The sequence below is a fragment of the Parasteatoda tepidariorum genome, chromosome 1, assembly GCF_043381705.1.
Source record: "Parasteatoda tepidariorum isolate YZ-2023 chromosome 1, CAS_Ptep_4.0, whole genome shotgun sequence".
NCBI classification, from domain to species: domain Eukaryota; kingdom Metazoa; phylum Arthropoda; class Arachnida; order Araneae; family Theridiidae; genus Parasteatoda; species Parasteatoda tepidariorum.
In genome coordinates, this window is record NC_092204.1 from 28507921 (window position 1) to 28526255 (window position 18335).

Here is an 18335-nt window from a genome sequence, read left to right on the forward strand (position 1 = left end):
GTTCTTTTAGTATTATAGTATTAGATCTTGGAGCAAGGGACAGTGAACTCTCCTATTTCGTGAGAATCACCCCGCCCCCCCCCACACACATATATATATATATATATATATATATATATATGAACTACATAAATTACATAGCTTTTTTTGTTACGTTTTTTCAGAAAAGACTCTTTTTACACAGTAAAATGTGACTTACTGTAATCTATTTTTTTTTTTAAAACTTCGAGTGCAATTTCTTATTTTCTCGTGTATTAAAACTTAATTTATTGTACCCATCGTTTGCTTTCAAATTTGCGTTTTTAGGTAATAGCATAGTTAGTACTTTATTCTTATTAAAATTTTGAAACATCTGAAAATTCTTTTAAGAAATGCTTGTTACATTCTCAATTAACAGCGTGAAAGTCCACAATGGCCCGTCGATCAGAAAAGGAAATATTTCTCAGGTACAAAATGAAGCATTTTACTATAAGTCACTTTAATTCCTGCCAATAGACAAAATAATTTTGTCACGAATTACATTAATTGGTGTCAGAACTTGAATTTCAGATCTTTGCTTTGCTTTTAAAAACTGCTTTTTTTCTTAAAAAAAAATTTTTTGCTCGACGGCATTTTCTCTACTTCAAGGTTTTCATAGTTTAAATTTTTTTCCCTTTAATTTACAGTTCGATCCCACACTGTTTTGTTTTCTGGTGAGCTTCTAATCCACGAGACGCAAGAGAAAGACGCAGAATGGAGTTATCGATGCCAGACAAGACACCGACTGACGGGTGAAATGGTGGTGAGCATCAGCGCTGGAAAGATAACTGTGACTGGTACGTAGAAATATTAAATGTATGTCGTTGGGAAGATTCTAATTGTGGGCACAGAAAATGTACATAGCATTTTCTCGTAAAAATTGTTCTTTTCAGAAAGAATAAACTAATGAATACAAATAAATTCTTAATGCAATTTATTCCGCATTTTTTAAAAATTATTAGTTGTTTTTACAAGGTTGTCACAGATAAACTGTTAGAAATTTCTGGGAAAAATAGGTAAATAACAATTTATTTAATTGATATTTTACCCTATTCAAACAAAACAATCAAATAACCATAAATAAAATGGTATTCAATCTGTTAACTGCGAGAAAAACCGTTTATTAACTGCTTTCACCTTATACGGTTCAACAACCAGAATTTTACTGCACCAACTAGGTCCACCTAATGAAGCAGCTGGGTACATATTGTTGTTTAAAGAGCTAATCCGTCTGTCTCATGATCTACAGAGTAGGAGCTTGAGCCCCAGCTTTAACACCATAATATTTCTTCTAAATTCTCACCCACAACCTAACTCCAATGCCTATTACCTAATGCCTCAAAGTTCAGTTAAAATTATTTTTCTGATTTTGAAACCATGCTAGTTATAAATAGTTTAAACACTACTTAGTTTTGTATTCATGATTTTTCAACCACACTAGTTGTAAACGGTTTCAAACACTTTAAGGTAAAAAACGTTCTTCACCGTAAATTTTACGGTTAATAGGATGGACAGACTTCCGCCGGTTATTTTACCATCATTTTAGAGTGAAAGTTCTAACAGTGTACTAAAATTTATAATAGTGGTATTCAATTGAAGTTGTACGAATTTGGATTAAAAAAAAACACTTTATTGTTTAGTAATCTGAATACGAAGAGATCAGCTTAAAATTTATGTGTGTAATATTCTTCGCCAGAACAACCCAAAAATTCAGGACTATGACACGCTATGATCATGCTAAGTATTTAAAAAAGTAAGGAAAATAAGTACGAAATGTCTCGTTAAATTTGAATTCAACTCTACAAAGACGCCTCCTGTGTTTATTATCTTAAACACGCCTCTTGATCTGTATCTATCTTCTTTAAAAAATCATTTCGAGTTATTGCATTTTATATCATTGTGGAAATAAAGAGCTTTCCGACTATTTGTTTTCAAAATTCTTATTAAAAATGCAGTCAGAAAATCTATTAACTAATTAATATCTATTAATATATAATAGGAGTAAAAAAACCTTCATCAGAAATATAAGCGTTATTTGAGAAGTCAGTTGCATTTAAAGTGTCATTACAATCCTAATAACATTCCAAAAGGAGATTATCCGTAAAGGAAGGCATTTCAGATAGGTGTGAATCAAACCTAGTTTCGGAAATTTTAATTCCATCTTTATTGCACTTACATATTTACGTTTACATATTTGTTACAATTGTGTTTCATTACATTTTATAACTGTTTTATTTCATCCTAGTTAAAAATTAGTTTGAAATATTTTTCATTTACTCACAATTTTGAGATAAAAGTTTTTTATATTTAAAGATGTAGAAGAAAAGAAATGTAATTATTCAATTGTGATCAATTAAAACTGAACTAATAAAAGCCGAGGTAAAATACAGATTCTAAGTTAAACAGCTTTAAGTTTTGTACTGTAATTAAAATAGTAATAATCCAAATCCCTGACTGTTCCAGTAACAAAAAAGAAAGGAAGAAGAAAACTAACTGAATAGAAATTGATAGAATAAATATATATATATATATATATNTATATATATATATGCAACTGCATTTTTATTTTTTAGTGATTAACATATAATAAGGAGTAATTTTTATCTTAGGATAATCATTCTTTACTCTGAAACATCACATTTATCGCAAAAGATGTGTCCTGATGAAGACCTTTAGGTTTTCTCATTAAAAGTTTTATTTTATTTTATTTTGTTTTATTCTTCTTCTTTGTATGTATATATATGCACCCTCCTTCTTTTGTGATTGTGCTTCCTTCTTAGTCCATTCATTAAGTAAAAACTAAATGTAGATATATGGTGTATTATTGACTTGCTCTCAATAGTTAATTTCCTGTTAAATTTCTCAAAATAATTCATTACTTTTCATTATATTGTAGTTTGTATTCTCTATGAACGAAAATTATGATAATTCATAAATATTCTAAAGCAAATATGAACTCAATATAAAGGTTTTATTTCATGCTTTTGCAAATCTCACAAATATACATTATTAAGAAAAAGAGTAAAGCCTGCGTCGACATCTATATACATTCGGTAAATAAATTGTTCCTCTAGAGAAATGCAGATGTTAAAGAAGAAGCGATAAATATTTGTATCTTAAGCGCAAAATCATTATTTATGCAAGTTAACGTTCAAACGCGATATTACGTTTTGTTTTTGCAATTGTTTACTATATTCAAATCTTAACACAGTTAAAGGAAGTTTATCATCTGACTTGCAAAATATCTAATTATATGTATCTTAATTTGAGAATTTGGACTTAGTTATCATTATTAATGGATCTAATTTTACAGTTTACTAATTACTAATACAGTTTAATAATTACTAATACGGATACTAATTTTATTTATTATCATTATTAATGGATCTAATTTATATATTTTATAAAGTCACTCACAACAAAACATACAGTTTTTGGATTTATTTTTATCAATTAGTTAGATACGCGTGAATGTTGCTTTGAAAAAGTAATGAGTAAAAGTGCAATCACGTACTTTAAGTGATAGTAACGAAGAAAAATTATAAAACATAGCGATTTTAATGTATATTTTGAGAAAATCAAAAATTTAAATTACCGTCATTCACTTTGTGCAGCGGGGGCTACTTTGTGCAAATTCGAATTTGGCATTTTTCAAGTGCTGCTATTCAGTATTATGTTTATTTCACGTTAAAAATGTGTGGAATTTGAAGATAGAAGTCTCTTCTAATACTACAAACATTTTTTCGAATTTTAAAACAATCTCAAAGTGTGTTTTGTCTATAAAATGTCAACAACTTTCCGAGGACATCGGATGTCGAAAAGTGTGCGTGGAAACTTTAGCTGTGAAATGCAAAGACGTTGATAAAACAATTGTCGTAAAAGCAAAATTTTTTATTTATATATTAATAAAAAATTATATCATGTTAGTGTTAAAAAATTTTGAAAATTAATAACAAATAAACGGAAAATGAAATAAAATGCACTTTGGGGCTACTTTGTGCAAAGTTTCATTCGTTTTTTTTTTCGACAGAAAAATGGTCAGGCATTATAAAAAAATACCTGGAACGATAAACTACCGTTATTATACTTTAGAAAAGCTGCAACAATGTTTGCAAGCAGTTGCTGGTAGTATGTCGATTGCAGAAGCTTCTCGGAAGTGCCAAATCCACAGAAATACTATCTCTAATAAAATTCACAAGAAACACATGAAACTTCCTGGTTAACTATTATTTATCTTCTACAAAGATTTTTCTAATGAATTAATCTAACGATTTAACACATAAAAATATATTTCATGGGACATCAGGTGATTTTGACAGAAACTGAAGAGCAAGTTCTGTCGTGTTCATTCAAGGATGTTATGTTCAAATTTAACAATATTATAAATGTTAATGAATATGTAATAATTATTATTTTTAAAATTTCATCCATTTCAATGCTTAAAAATGTATATGGTTTCCTTTTGTTTAAACTCAAATGTTTTGAAATAAACATTCCTTTTAAGAAAAAATTCTTCAAAAAAAATGGTTTTTTAATGCTGAAAATTGTTTTAAAACTTTTATCTTTACATATCTTGATGTTTTTGTCTTTAAAAATGTCAACAATTAACTTTTTCAACAATTTTATATCAATATTTTACTAAAAACACGATTATTAAACAAACTGAATTCCTATCGCTGCACAAAGTAGCCCCATTTGGGAGCTACTTTGTGCAAGGTATGTTTTGACTTATTATTCGTAAATATTACATACAAATAATGCCAATATTGATCAAATTCACTCGTCTGAGTCCAGTTATGAATATAATATTGATAAATCTTACTAAAGTTTGAATTAACATAGTTTTTTTACATGTCAAAGTTCAAAAACTGCGAAATCCTGCACAAAGTAGCCCCGAATGACGGTAACCTTTTATTTTATTTTTTAAAAAAATGTTGAAACATATTGTAAGATTTTGAACTTAGTATGCCTTAAATTTTTGTTTAAATGCATTAAAATTTTTGATAATTCCTTGAAATAGTGAACACTAAAAATATTTGGAAACCAAATTAAAAATCAAAATTCAAAGTGTGCATTTTAAGAAGTATTTTTATTTATTTTAATTTAATGTAGAAATTTCGGTAATTGCCGAAACTTAATAAATTAACTTGTTTGGATAAATTTGATACTCTTTTTTTACTTTCGTCTAAAAAATTTATTTATATGCTTGAAACTCTTTTAAATTCACTAAATCACAAATTAAACTTTGTTTTTAATCATTAGAAAATTTCTATTATAAAATTTTGAATGATGGCAATTTTTCTGAATTTGTGTTATGGGTGTGTTAGATTGAATATATTCCTAATCAAAAACTGTGCTAAAAAGTTACTGCTGGCTTTTTTGTATAATTTGAAAAAAATATATATATACATATATTTTCATACAAAATTGAAAAATAAATAAATAAAGCTCTAGAATTTTTTAAATGTGTACTATATTTCAATCAAATAAAGCATAATTTTTATATTGTGTAGATTAAATTCTAACAATTTTTTTGGTTGTTTTTCAAACAGAAAACTATTGATTTTTTTAATTTTACTTACCTTCTTTTTTAAAAAAAATCAAGTCTCTAAGATACTCCCGTCCTGGCAATAGGCAACCAACTTCATCCTATGATATTCGTTTAGTTTATTATGGTATCTATGGTATTATATGGTATAAATATTTAAAAATATTCAAAAAATTACAATAATAAGAATTAAATAAATAAAACACAGTTTTTTAGAAGTTATCATACAAAGACATGAATAAGACGTCTAAGATGCATCGATTTTGTTACTTAATCAAACTATTTTCTAAAAGGAAAAAAATTGTGCCCCCTACCAAAAGAAGAAAAAAATAGTTCTTCCTCGCCTATGATAGTAGGCAATACCGGCGATTCAAAGTTTCAGAGTGTTCAAATGAGCCTATCTTTCAAGAATCATCAAAAGCGTTCCGAAAAGAAAGTTTGCTCTTTTAAAAAATATATAATAGAATTAATTTATAAATTAAATAATAAATTCATTTCAAAACTTTCGAGAAAAAAAAATTGGGGGAGAATAACTTTTAAAAAACTCCAAAAAAGTAGCGATTTCTTTCGACATTTTCGTTACAATTACTAGTATTTTGTTTCCCAAAAATTAATTAAAAGAACAAGTAAATGTTCTAAATTTTAAAAGTAACGAAGTGCAATTAAAAGTAGTTTTACATTCTTTACAAGTAACGAAAGTAAAAGTTTTGTCATGTATGGTTGATAAAAAAAAGCATTTAATAAGAGGCTTAATGAAACTAAATAAATAGAGTAAATGTATAATGGAATAAAAGTTTTATAGAACAAAATTCAATAAATAAAATCGCGCAAATAAAAGCAGTTATTAAATAAATGAGAAAATTCCAGACTTAAAATTCTTCTTACATGAAAGAAGTAAAGCCCTAATTGAATACAACACTTTTAAGTTTCATGGGTCACATTGCTTCCAATGAGTTCTCAAGTCATCATGGTATAGGAAGATTTTATGTAAGCCTCTTTGAGTTTCTCTGAACTACCCCAAAAAGTCCTAATTTTTTTTTTAACGCACAGGAACACTAGAAAGTTTGGATGGTACCATTAACTGCGTTAAATCAACTTAGAAATTGATCACGAGTAGAAAAAAGAAATATAAATTAATACCTGAAGTAGAAAAAAGAAATAGTTTTTCTTTTTTTTTAATTTTTGGGATAACAGTATAAAAATATACTCACATGATATATCGTGAATACGATAAACACCGAAGAGTAATGACAGACGATAATAGTCAATGCTCGATATATACCGACACATAAAAAATACCAAAAACTATCGACAATACGTGACCCAATGAGTAAAATACCTTTCGGTAAAGAAAGAAGAAAACCATAACTATCATAGGAATAGTTGGAGTAAGAAAACAGGCAATGGGTGATAAATTCCCCACGACCTGCTGAACCAAAAGTGTTATATTATGATCGCTTTTAAAATACAGGAGAAATGCATTATAGGCGCATTTTTGAAAATGAACATTGCCAAAGGTGTAATACTAATTCAGCCAACCTCATATCTCATTTTAATATTTGAATAATTTGGCTGAAGATTTAAGGCCAAAAAGTTCTTAGGAAATTAAAGTAATCTTAATAACTTATAAGCTGATGCTTAATGTTCTCCAAGAAAGAAAAGTTAAAAACGATTTTGATACTTAGTCGTCGAGACATTGAATAATAATTTATTATATGCTTTCAATGAAGTATGAAAGTTAGCCATTAATTTATTGAGAATAGAAATATCTGAATTCTCTCTTTATAAAATTAAATTAAAATTTATCATCTTGCTTATTTATTTAAAACGGGGTATTGAATGATTAAGTTAATAAAATAAAGGAATTTTAAAATTTATTAAAAGCATATAATATCCATATTAACTTCATATATCGTAGAGTAAAATTATTAAAAGCTGCATTTTTTTAAAAAAAATTTAAAACAATTTTTAAAAAAAAGATTTAAAAAAAAGAATTTTTTCGCAAATCAATCTAAATCGGGGACCTAGTTGAAAATAGTTTCAGTTTTTTTTGTATTGAGTTTCCTAAATACTTTTAATTTTTTTAAGATAAGAAATACTAATAATGATTCAATTAAAATATTAACTTAATGCACAAAGTTAAATGTAAATGCTTCGAGTGATATTCACGTCATGCTCTACGTTTTCCATGTTCACCCCTTAGCAAAACTGCATTTTCAGTTTAATGCGTAAATCTTTTTTTTAATTGTAATGTAAAGTGAGAGAGGTGACTTTTGTTTAAACATAAATCAAACTAGACTCCTGATTAAAACTTGAAAGTTAGCAAAAAACTTATATATTTATTTATGACAGTGAAAGAGAATGATTTTCCGAACTAAAAATGAGGAGCAGCACTCCAAAATTAATTCCAAATCTAAACGTTCTTTTAAAAAAATCAATAATTGTTAAATACTAAGCAGTTAGCAAAACATGATGGCGTTAGTATCACCTTTATTTTAATTCTTTAGATTTGTAAAAGAGAGGTCGCTATAATTCTACAAAATTTAAGTATAAAATTTAAAAATATTGACAATAAATGTAAATAATCCAATAAAGTAGAAAAGGTAATAGTTTGATCTTTCTTACCTTAACAATAGCCTGGAATATATTAATATTCTCTGCATTGATTACAGAAGTAGATCATACACAATCAGCTTAAATACCGAATAGAAGATGACCTAAAATAAAATTTACGAACGCAAAATCGGAAAGATATGCATTTAATTAAAGCATTTTTACCAATCTGTTTGAGAAAATTGCGTCAGCATGCTTGGTGCCAATTTCGCATGGTATTACAGTGTTTTGTCTAATATTTAAGAGAAATGTTATGCTAAACAATTTTGCTTTCATATAAAGTCTCTCTTGTCGTCAAAATATTCTAAACATTTTCAATTACTCAATTCGTTCCGATTGCAATCCAAACTTATCTTTCAAAATATTAAATCATGTAACGTAAAGTACAAAATTCTTCCTGTTCCACTCTTAGTTTTGATGACAAAATTCTAATTACCAGAAGCAAACTTCGGTCGAAGTTTAGTTGTCACTAAATTCTTTATAATCTGAAGACAGATCAGATTTAAAGGAGGAGGGAGAAGAACATATCATCGGCTAAAAAATATCTTCTTCGCGACGACTTCATCTGGATGCCGAGGTCTCCCCCGAGGACCGTAAAGGCCGTTCAAAGTGGATTGAAAGGAAACATTACGTCTGCAGGCGTAAATCCTATTTACTCCAGGGAGCCCTATCTTTCAGTCACGTGACACCGCTGAAGAGATAGACTCCTTCTGTTTTGCTACCGCTAACTCCACGAACCGAAAATGGTTTAATTTTAATCACCTTTCTAAGCAGGTTCTATTTGTTACGAAACCCAATGACTTTAGTTGTTTGAAGCACGGAGGCATTATCTTCGTGACGCCAAGGCATTTCCCTTTGGCACAGTTTTAATCAGGATGGATCGGAACTTGACTTATTTGGGTCTGCGTACATTATCCAGTTACAAGCCAAAACTGCTTAAAATGTTTATTGGGCTCTCTTTTTAGTAACTGGCTTTTCTCCCGGTTAATATAAACCCGAGTTCTTCAAATATTTTATTAAAGTTTCAATTATATTTTTATCGTCATGCATTATTAATCTTGGTTCAGTACATTACTCTGAGGATTACTTGAGGGATATTTAAACATTCCATTTCATTGTGGATTATTTTAAGATTTAAGTTCTCTATATTTTCTCTATTCTTGCACCTCGTATAACATGGTTCGAAGTATTCATTGCAACACCAAGTCAACAAAACAAAAATTGAATGTCTATTTTTTTATACATACTTTTTTACCGATTGTTTAATTCGGTTTGCTTTGTATCGAAAACTGACAAATACCTGTTTCGAACAAGGTTACGGGTATAACAAAAAGCCTGAAATGCTGTTCAGTTTCGGTTAACTTCGGTTATCTGAATAAGAGAATCAATTGATTGCAATACCATTTTATTTCTCATCTGTGTATTGAAAGTACAGGGCTATTGAAATTACACGTCGTTAACTGAAAGTGGATTTTTTTTCTTCAGAAAAACAAATTTAATTGTGTTCAAAGTGCTATTTTATTAACTACAAGGTTTCATACAATGACGAAAACAATACACAATCTTAATACAAATCATAGTTTCACAAAAAATTATGTAAAAATGCTGTTTTAAAAAGATAGGAGCACTAAACCAAATTTCCAATAAGTGCTTAATTAATATGATATTGGTCCAACTTTTGTCGGAACAAACTTTTTAATACTATTTAAAACAAGTTTCTCAAAGTTTTTCTGAATCATTTGTCTCAAATTTTGCCACTTAAAGGGAAATAAACGTTTTGAAAGTCTGTTATGTAGTTGGTCAACATATACTTCCCTCTCGAGTCTAACCATCTGTTTTCTATCAAATTATAACTGGGGTTGCATAAGGTGTCCATTCTGTACACTACTATCCCGGAACCATAGAAAAGTGGGCTCCGCAGTAAGTATTGCCCTACCAGAATAACGGATTTTCAATGTGCTCTCTGATAACAAAAAAAAATTATGTTAAGTAGCTGCTGATGGCACACAGCATTCAAGCGGTTGCTGAAAGACATTAGTTTTTTATCGTTTTTTTTTTCTTTCTTTTTGCTCTATCTGAATCTAGCTCGAACCATATTAAAACCACCATTTTTTTTCTTCAAAAATCACTAACAATACCAGTCATCTAGACCATACAGTTTGAATTTATTTTTCTTTTCTTTCCATATTTAACTATCGTATAATACCAACATTCATCATCCCTTATGAAAGTTTTCTTTGGGTTTGTCGATCATAATTTGAGAGCCTCTGTCATCTTAAAAGAAAGATTGGCGAATTTTTTCACCATTGGACAGTAGAATGTGTTATTGAAAGGTTTTGATGACTGAGCAAAGTGGTATAGAGACTTATTTCGAGATTTCAACAATATAGTGCTATTAGTTTTTTATCTTAAACTATTGTTCCATTCACTTTTTTCACTATGCTGTCCTTCAATGAGAAACATTAAATTTTAAAATAACCCTCCTGAATAAAATAATTTAAATTTTTGAATGATTTTTAGAGTGGAGGACTAATTCCCAATAGCACACAGTGTCCAAATTTCAATTCAGTTAAAAGAGAGACACTTAGACAAACTCACACACTCTTCATTTAATTATAAAATTCACCCAATGAAATTCACACGCGCTTTTAAGCAATTCACATTTCCCAGATTCACCTACGAAGATTTTCTTTATGCAATTCGCAGATACTAGTAAATACCCCGACTTAAGGAAAAAGATTAGTTCTGACTTCTATCATGTATCTCCGTGGCTCCCCTAAGACCCTCCATCCTACGAGAAGTAATAGACCCCAAACATATCTTGCAAAACACGATGGTCGAGGGTGATAGTGTGAGTAAATCAATTTTTACAAAAAATAAATGAATACAAATTGTTCACAGAATAGATTTCGATAAAGTTAAATAAATTTGAGCCATTTATCAAAATTTATTTCCTCTGTAGAAATTCTTAGAAAAATAAAAGATTTTTTTTTTTCTTTTGAAGTCAGAATGGGATATTCTCTTTGTATTATCTGTTAGCCAAATGTTAACAACTTCCTTTTGTAAAAACTGATCATGAATTAAAATTAGTTTTAAAAGTTTAGTATTTAATGTAAGAACAAAAACGTCACGTGCTTTATGGTGAATACATTAAGAAGAGTCAGCAGGGAATAAATCAATAATGTTAAAGTTGACTTTTTTCGATGTACTTTTTGCTAAAAACCACTTATGATATCGCTTTGAAATTTTTTGGGATTGGTTGGCATTGTATCAGTTGTATGCTGTGATGTTTTAGCGTTAACAGGAATAATTTTTGAGTAATAAAAGATTTTTGCTCAAGTAGGATAAACTTTTTAACAACTTAAAAGTTTTTGGTTCATAATTTTTTTTCAAAAAATCTGCCAAAGATATGCATAACAGTTATCACAGTGTAAATGTGTATATGTAAATATTCTGCGAAAAAAACTGAAGCAATATTTTGTTCAGATACTGAGAAAAGGTTCATTAAAAACTGTCAGTTTTAGTATTATTGGTATATACCCTACCGACGTGAGAAATTGAGAAATGTTCCATTTCTGAAAAAAGAAATTTATTGTTTTAACAAATGAAAGAAATATCTTGATGGGGTAAACTACAAGAGAATTTAAATGAAACATTATTGTGATAACTGATAAGTTTGACACTATGATGAAATAAATCTTTAAAATGACTACATTAAAACTGTTGGGGATACTGATATCTTAGAAATTTATATAAAATAGGGATAAAATCAACAATCAGAATTAATAATGATCTTTTTCACAGCTGATTTCCTTTTTATTTGCTTTTAATAATTTATTTATAGAAAAAAAGCAATTTTATCGGCGAATTAGTTAAAACATTTTAATTCAAATAACATCCAAATCTCTAAGGATGTTTTTACTTCAGTATTTTTAATGCATAAAAAAGATGCGCGATTCATACTTCTGTTAGTATTGTTTAAAACGGAATAAAGAAAATATCATCAAAAAAGCATATTTTGAAGCATTAAAGAGATTAGATATCGAAAGTTTGAAAAAGCAAATATTAAGAAAAATAACATAACTATCATAATTCTGCGAGAAATAGATAATTTTATAAAACATGATTACTTTCAGTAAACGCTATTTGAACCAAAAATATTATCTTAAAAAAATGCTCATTGAAATATTATTTTCATTAATTTTGTGAAAAAAGAAATTTTTTTTCAAAGATGACATTTTTTTCTAAAAAAAAAGTAACGAATTTCATTTTGTTGTAAATACTTTCCTTCCGAATTGTCTCAGGAGAATTTTCTGCCGGAAAAAAAGTGTTTTATAATACAACTGAAACAATTCTCTTAAAATTGTTTTTTTTCAACTACTAAAAAGCAATCTGAAACCTTTAGAAAATATATTTCACGGAAAATCAATTTATTTGTAACAATTGAAAACAAGAACAAATTAGAGAAAACGTATTTTTAAGTGCATTTAATATATATTTCTTAAAATTTATTCAAAAAACTTCTTTTGTTACAGTATTATATTATGCGAACCTAAAGTTTAAAGAAAAGAGTTTCCGATTTTAAAAAAAAACATTTTGCACATTTGAAATAACAAGAGATAAAAAGAGTGAAACAAATTATGTATTGATTAAGCAAAAAACATCTTAAGAATTTCATACTTCATTTTCAAAATTAATAAAAATCAGTGTTTCAAAAAATGTATCGCAGTATTAAATCTATGATATGTCAAGATACTCATTGCAATACACATATCGTAAACTAATTACGTAACTCGACGCTTTGTAAATAGACCGCCGTCATTTTGTTAGGTGCCAAACTAGTTGGGAAGTCTCCTAATCAACATGACACGTTTTAGGCTTATTGCAATGAGTCCAAATACATTTATGCTAATTAATCATCCATTGCTCAACTAGCTTAATTCAAATACAGGCAGTCTCAGTAAGCCAATTGAGCGATCTATCATTAATAGCCGCGTTAAATTCTTCTTACATTTAGCCAATGGAAAATAAACATTACATATTTTTTTTGAACTGCAGAGCTTCAAGGGATAGAGAGCTCGCTTTCCAATTTGATGCTCCAGCTATGGACTCCTGCAATTGCTGGTTGCTATGAATTCTGCCCTCAGTTCACCCAGACCACAGCACTGCCGTAAAATATCCTCAGTCAGGAAAACCACGAAGACTTCCCTTGGTTATCTCGATGACAAAGAGACAGATCCATGATCCATCTACTATTGAGAATATTTTTCGCTAACACTGTTTTCGGTGCGAACCGGGAGCAGAATTCGTATCAACCATCCACCACTAGGATTCGAACCTGGGACAATTGATTAAGAAGCAAACTCGTTATCTATCAAGCATATTAAAAAAGAATGAAATATTTTCGAAATAACTCAGCACACAGCTAGGGACAAACATTTACAAATAGCTAGATTTTTCAGTTAGCCTAATACACTTTATTTCTGGACCTGTTTTCGTGTACCTGGTTTCGTGTACCTGTTTTCGTATCTTCTTTTCACTCAAAATTGTTCAATTTTCAAATCAAGTTATTTTTTCGATAACTATGACTCACTATCCATAATAACTATTTTTAGTTCAGATTTTTGAAAATTTATCTTCTTCATTTCAGTGCTATTTCTTACGCAAATTACCAACGATAATTATTTTTCATAAATTATAGTTATAGGGGTTGAAAATAGTAAACCTTTTTTATCAATACATGTTTTATGAAATGTTATGGACCATAATTGTTTCAAAAGAAGCTTTAAATATTTATTTATTAACTAAAACTGAAAAATCTGAATAAAATAAGGAAATAAGTTTGAATCAGTAAAACGAAATTTCGACAATAATATAATTTTTTTTTTGGTCCTCAACCTAATGTTTAGTAAAGTTTTATTTTCTTTAACTTAAAGAGTATTAATTATTCATTAAGAAATTAAGAAATTGTTAAGTAATTAAGAAATTATTCATTAAAAAAATATATTATTTATTCCGAAACACCAATATTTTATTTGCGTCTGTAAAAATGCTTCGAAAGATGAAACCGTTTGTGTTCTTATTTCATATTAAATGCGCAATACAATCCACTGTGTGAGACAAATCAATGCGATCAATTTAAGCGTTTTTGGACTGTCCAGTATCTATCGTGGCCGAACTGAGCTTAGTCAATTCAGGTGAAGTAGTGAGTTTAGGACATGAGTAAAAAAAAAATAGGCCGAGTATTAAATATTTCGTGCCATATGCAAAAAAGATAAATATTTATCCGTCGCATCATGAACAGAATATATGTAAATTATGGACACGTTGTCTTATGATTAATAAATGAGAAATATTTGGGGCCATGTGTAAAAACAAATATTTATTCTCTGTATTGCAATTCAGTTCTACGTAAAACAGGAAAACATTGAGCAATAATGAATGAATGAGGAAGACTTGGCATTGTGTTCAAATAAACATTTATATCACGCTATTAGGTTGCATGTAAATTATAGTCTAATTTTTCATTCTCTTTTTTTCTAAAACAGAAAAAAAGGGAATTTTTTTTTCTTCTTCGTGAAAAATGCTGGGATATTTCTCACTGTGCTGTCAACAATGCATCCATGGCTATTTATTTTAATTAAGTGCAGCGAGAGGGAGAGAGCAGTAAAAATTTTCATTTTATGAATCGAGGTAGTGAAACTGTTCAGAAAGCCATAAAAATCTTTTCCCTCTTGAAGCATTTCCATCCATTTTATACTGAGACTCATTGTGGAGTTGAGAAGAAGAAAAACTTCTGTCTTTTATGAGAGTTTAAGTAAAAATAATCCGACATAAATTTGGCTTTTATGGTCGGGCTCCAGAATTATGTGGTTGGATCACTTACGAAGTTAAAGCCTTTAAAACATTTTCCCTTCTTTTTTTTCACCTCCTTCGCTTTCGATCTTCTTCCATTTTCAATTTCAAAAGTGAAAAAAAAGTAAATCGATAACTGAATATTTTACCCTACCAGTGTAAATGAGTGTTAAGTTTTAAGGAAAGCTTTTAAGATAAAGTTAAATTGGCCTGGTAACATAAAAATACTTATAAATGGCTTTGGAAAATGTTCTTTTTTCTCTAAAATTCAGCACTCTAGTTTCTTTTATGGTAAATTTTCGTTATCTCTTCATTCAATTTCGCTCATTACTTTTTAATTAACGTTACAATTTTATGAGTTTAAGGAATGTTTTTAAGATGGGTGTAGGTCAGGGGTTCCCATTTTTTTAGCTTTGGAACCCTAAATGATTTATCATCTTTTAGAAGAACTCTGATGTTCATTAACGATGCTGAACAAATCAATCAAAGATAAGCAACTAATTAATTTGAATATATTTAATGTGAAGAATACATTTTTCATCTTTTTATCAGTAAAAATCTTAAAACTAAATTTTTTATCAGTCAAGTTGTTAAATTTAATCTTTTTTATTAAATTTTTTAAAGGAATTTTTTTTGATAAATATTGGTGGAGAATAGTATCTTATGATCAGGAAAGGATATATACAAGAATTTTTCTTCAAAAATAGTCTTATGATCAGGAAAGCATATTACTAAAACTAATTACTGATTAAAAAAAAGTTCCAATCCTTGGTTCCCCTGTGACCTTTCCTCTGAACAATGGGGTTGCGAGTAACACCATTCTGGAACCCCCGAGTCTAGTAATTATGTTTTATTATTTGTTTTCTTTAAATTGCATGAATTCTTTTATTTTATTATTTTCAAACACTGATTCTTCTAATTTTTATTATATCTGAAATATACGTTTGAATGTAATTAATATGGTTTAAGAGGAATTCATTTGCTTTTACTTATATCATTTGCAAAAAATATTCAGAAAATAAAAGGTTCCAAAATGCATATTTTTAATATTCTACTATTTTTTTCTTAATTATAGGGCCCTTAGGAGCCTTAATTTTTTAAAAAAACGCAGAAAACATTTAGAACTGTTAAACATTCTAAGTAAAATAAATTAGAATTCTAAGCAAATAAAAATTGCAATGAGTTACAATTGGGAATTTGGCACCTTGAAAGCTATCATATGGTAACTATATTTCTTATATCGTGAAAATGAACACGAAAAAAAATTTTATTACCTCAAAAATACGCAGAATTCGGCATGCATATTATTAAGTTAAATTGACATGCAATTTGAATAATTTAAGTCTTAATTTGAGTGAAAATGATGCACCTATAATAGTTATATGCTATTATGAAACTTTGTTTTAAAAATTAATATATTTTAAAATGTATAACGCGAAAATAATTTAATAATTTCTTGAATATGTAAAAAATTTACGAAAATATTATAAAAGTGTTAAAAGCAAGTACTGTTTAAATAGTTATAAGTTGCTATAATACAAAGCGCTGAAAAAACTTTTGTTAGCGCATGGAATGATTTTTGAAATCGTACACGTAAAACAAAATTAAGAAATTTATTTACGTTTTGATAATTTAAAATTTTACAATTCATTTCTCGTAATATTTATTTTTATCAGCTTGTACTATATTATGAAATGTTATATGTTTACTCGTTCTTTTAATGGTCCTAAAATTTCTTTAAATGACAAAAACTTTTCTTTTTAATTTCATCAACACAAAGCAAAATATAATTTTTGAAATACCATTTAAGCTTCATGCAGTTATCTACTTTAAAAGTTTACCAAAATAAATTTAAAAATATATATCTTAAAAAGTTTAAACGCAGTTAAATATGGAGAAAAATTTAAACAATATCTTACTTTGCATTTTAACTAATGGAAAGGTTTTCTTTGTGCATTTATTCTTTTTCAGAGCTAGTTTAAAATATAATCAAAAGCAATATATTTTCTGCAATAATTTAAAGGTCATGAAATGTATATGAAATTCCCTTATTTTAAATTTCCTTATTATTTCCTTAATTTCCCTTTATTTGGCTTAATATTGAACGAAAATATAGAAATATCTATCGCAACTGGTGCTTAGAATTGATACTTGTGAAAAGTTATTAAATTTAAAACATTGAAAAACACAATTAAATATTAAAGTAGCAATTATTCCTTTGTTTATTTTTTAACTGTTAAACAGTTAAAAACTAAAATAGAGGAAATTTTATAAACAGAAGACCTCAAAAAATTCAAAATTATTTTTATAAAGGGCTCCAAACAGTAAAAAAAAACAGTAAAATGAAAAGTTATGCAAATGGAACTAAATTTCAACATTCTTCACTTAAAAAAAATTAAGCAGGAACTCACTTAAAAAGATTAAGCAGATGTCTAAACTAGTAAAATTAAAACTATACCACTCAATCTTTCACATTCACATTTAAAATTCAACTTTTATATTTATTTTTTTTTAAAGCGCAGCGAGAGGATAAACTTTTTTAAACTATTCTTTTAACTAAGGAAAGATTAGAAAACAAAACATCATGGATAAAGTCTACCTGGAGCAGAATCTTAAACTACAGCTTTTGATGAAGTTTTCACTGAGCTCCGTTTTACTAAAATATGCTCTTAGCTTTGTTACAAGTAAATCAGAAAAAAAAGGATGAGCTAACGTTTTATAATTTTTTCTTTATAATTGCAGTTTAAGGGAACGCTTAGTCTTTAATTCAGGATATTTCGGATAAAAGGAATTTGGAGTTTTTATATGTCTTTTTATATCGGACAATATAATTTTCTTGTCCTAGTGAACAGTTTTATTTGGGTGCTGCCTCAAATTTTATAGGCATAATAACGTTATTAAACAAGCATTAACTGGCAACTATTTCAATATTTTATTTTTAAAAGAAAATAGTAGATAATATCGCTTAGAAAATCTGTATGAAACAAGTTACATATGAACAACCTAAAATAATAATTTATGGTACAGAGAAAGAAAAAGAAAGCGAAAAAAATCAGAAAGATCTTTTTTTATCAAATTGTCAGATTTTCCCTTTTTAAGGTCAATTTTTTACTTATATTTATAATCTTAAAAATTATAAATCAAAAACGCTTTAAAAGATTTCGTTTCGAGACTTTAAATGTCTACTTTACTGCTTAATTATCATATTCAAAGTCAAACAAGGTTAGCATATTCAAGAATCTTAAAACTGAAGCACTCCTATAATTTCCAGTTGTCGATTTTTTATATATATATATATATA

The 18335-nt window shown here is 28.0% G+C and overlaps 1 protein-coding gene across 2 annotated transcripts in view; it reads left to right on the forward strand.

Moving 5' to 3' along the window:
- Positions 1-18335, forward strand: part of LOC107449821 (cell adhesion molecule Dscam1) — a 356610-nt gene that overhangs the window by 221275 nt on the left and 117000 nt on the right. For both annotated transcript variants that reach the window (XM_071177996.1, XM_071177997.1), the window contains exon 4: positions 666-815. In XM_071177996.1, the coding sequence (XP_071034097.1) occupies positions 666-815 (150 nt within the window). The remainder of the gene's footprint in view (positions 1-665; positions 816-18335) is intronic.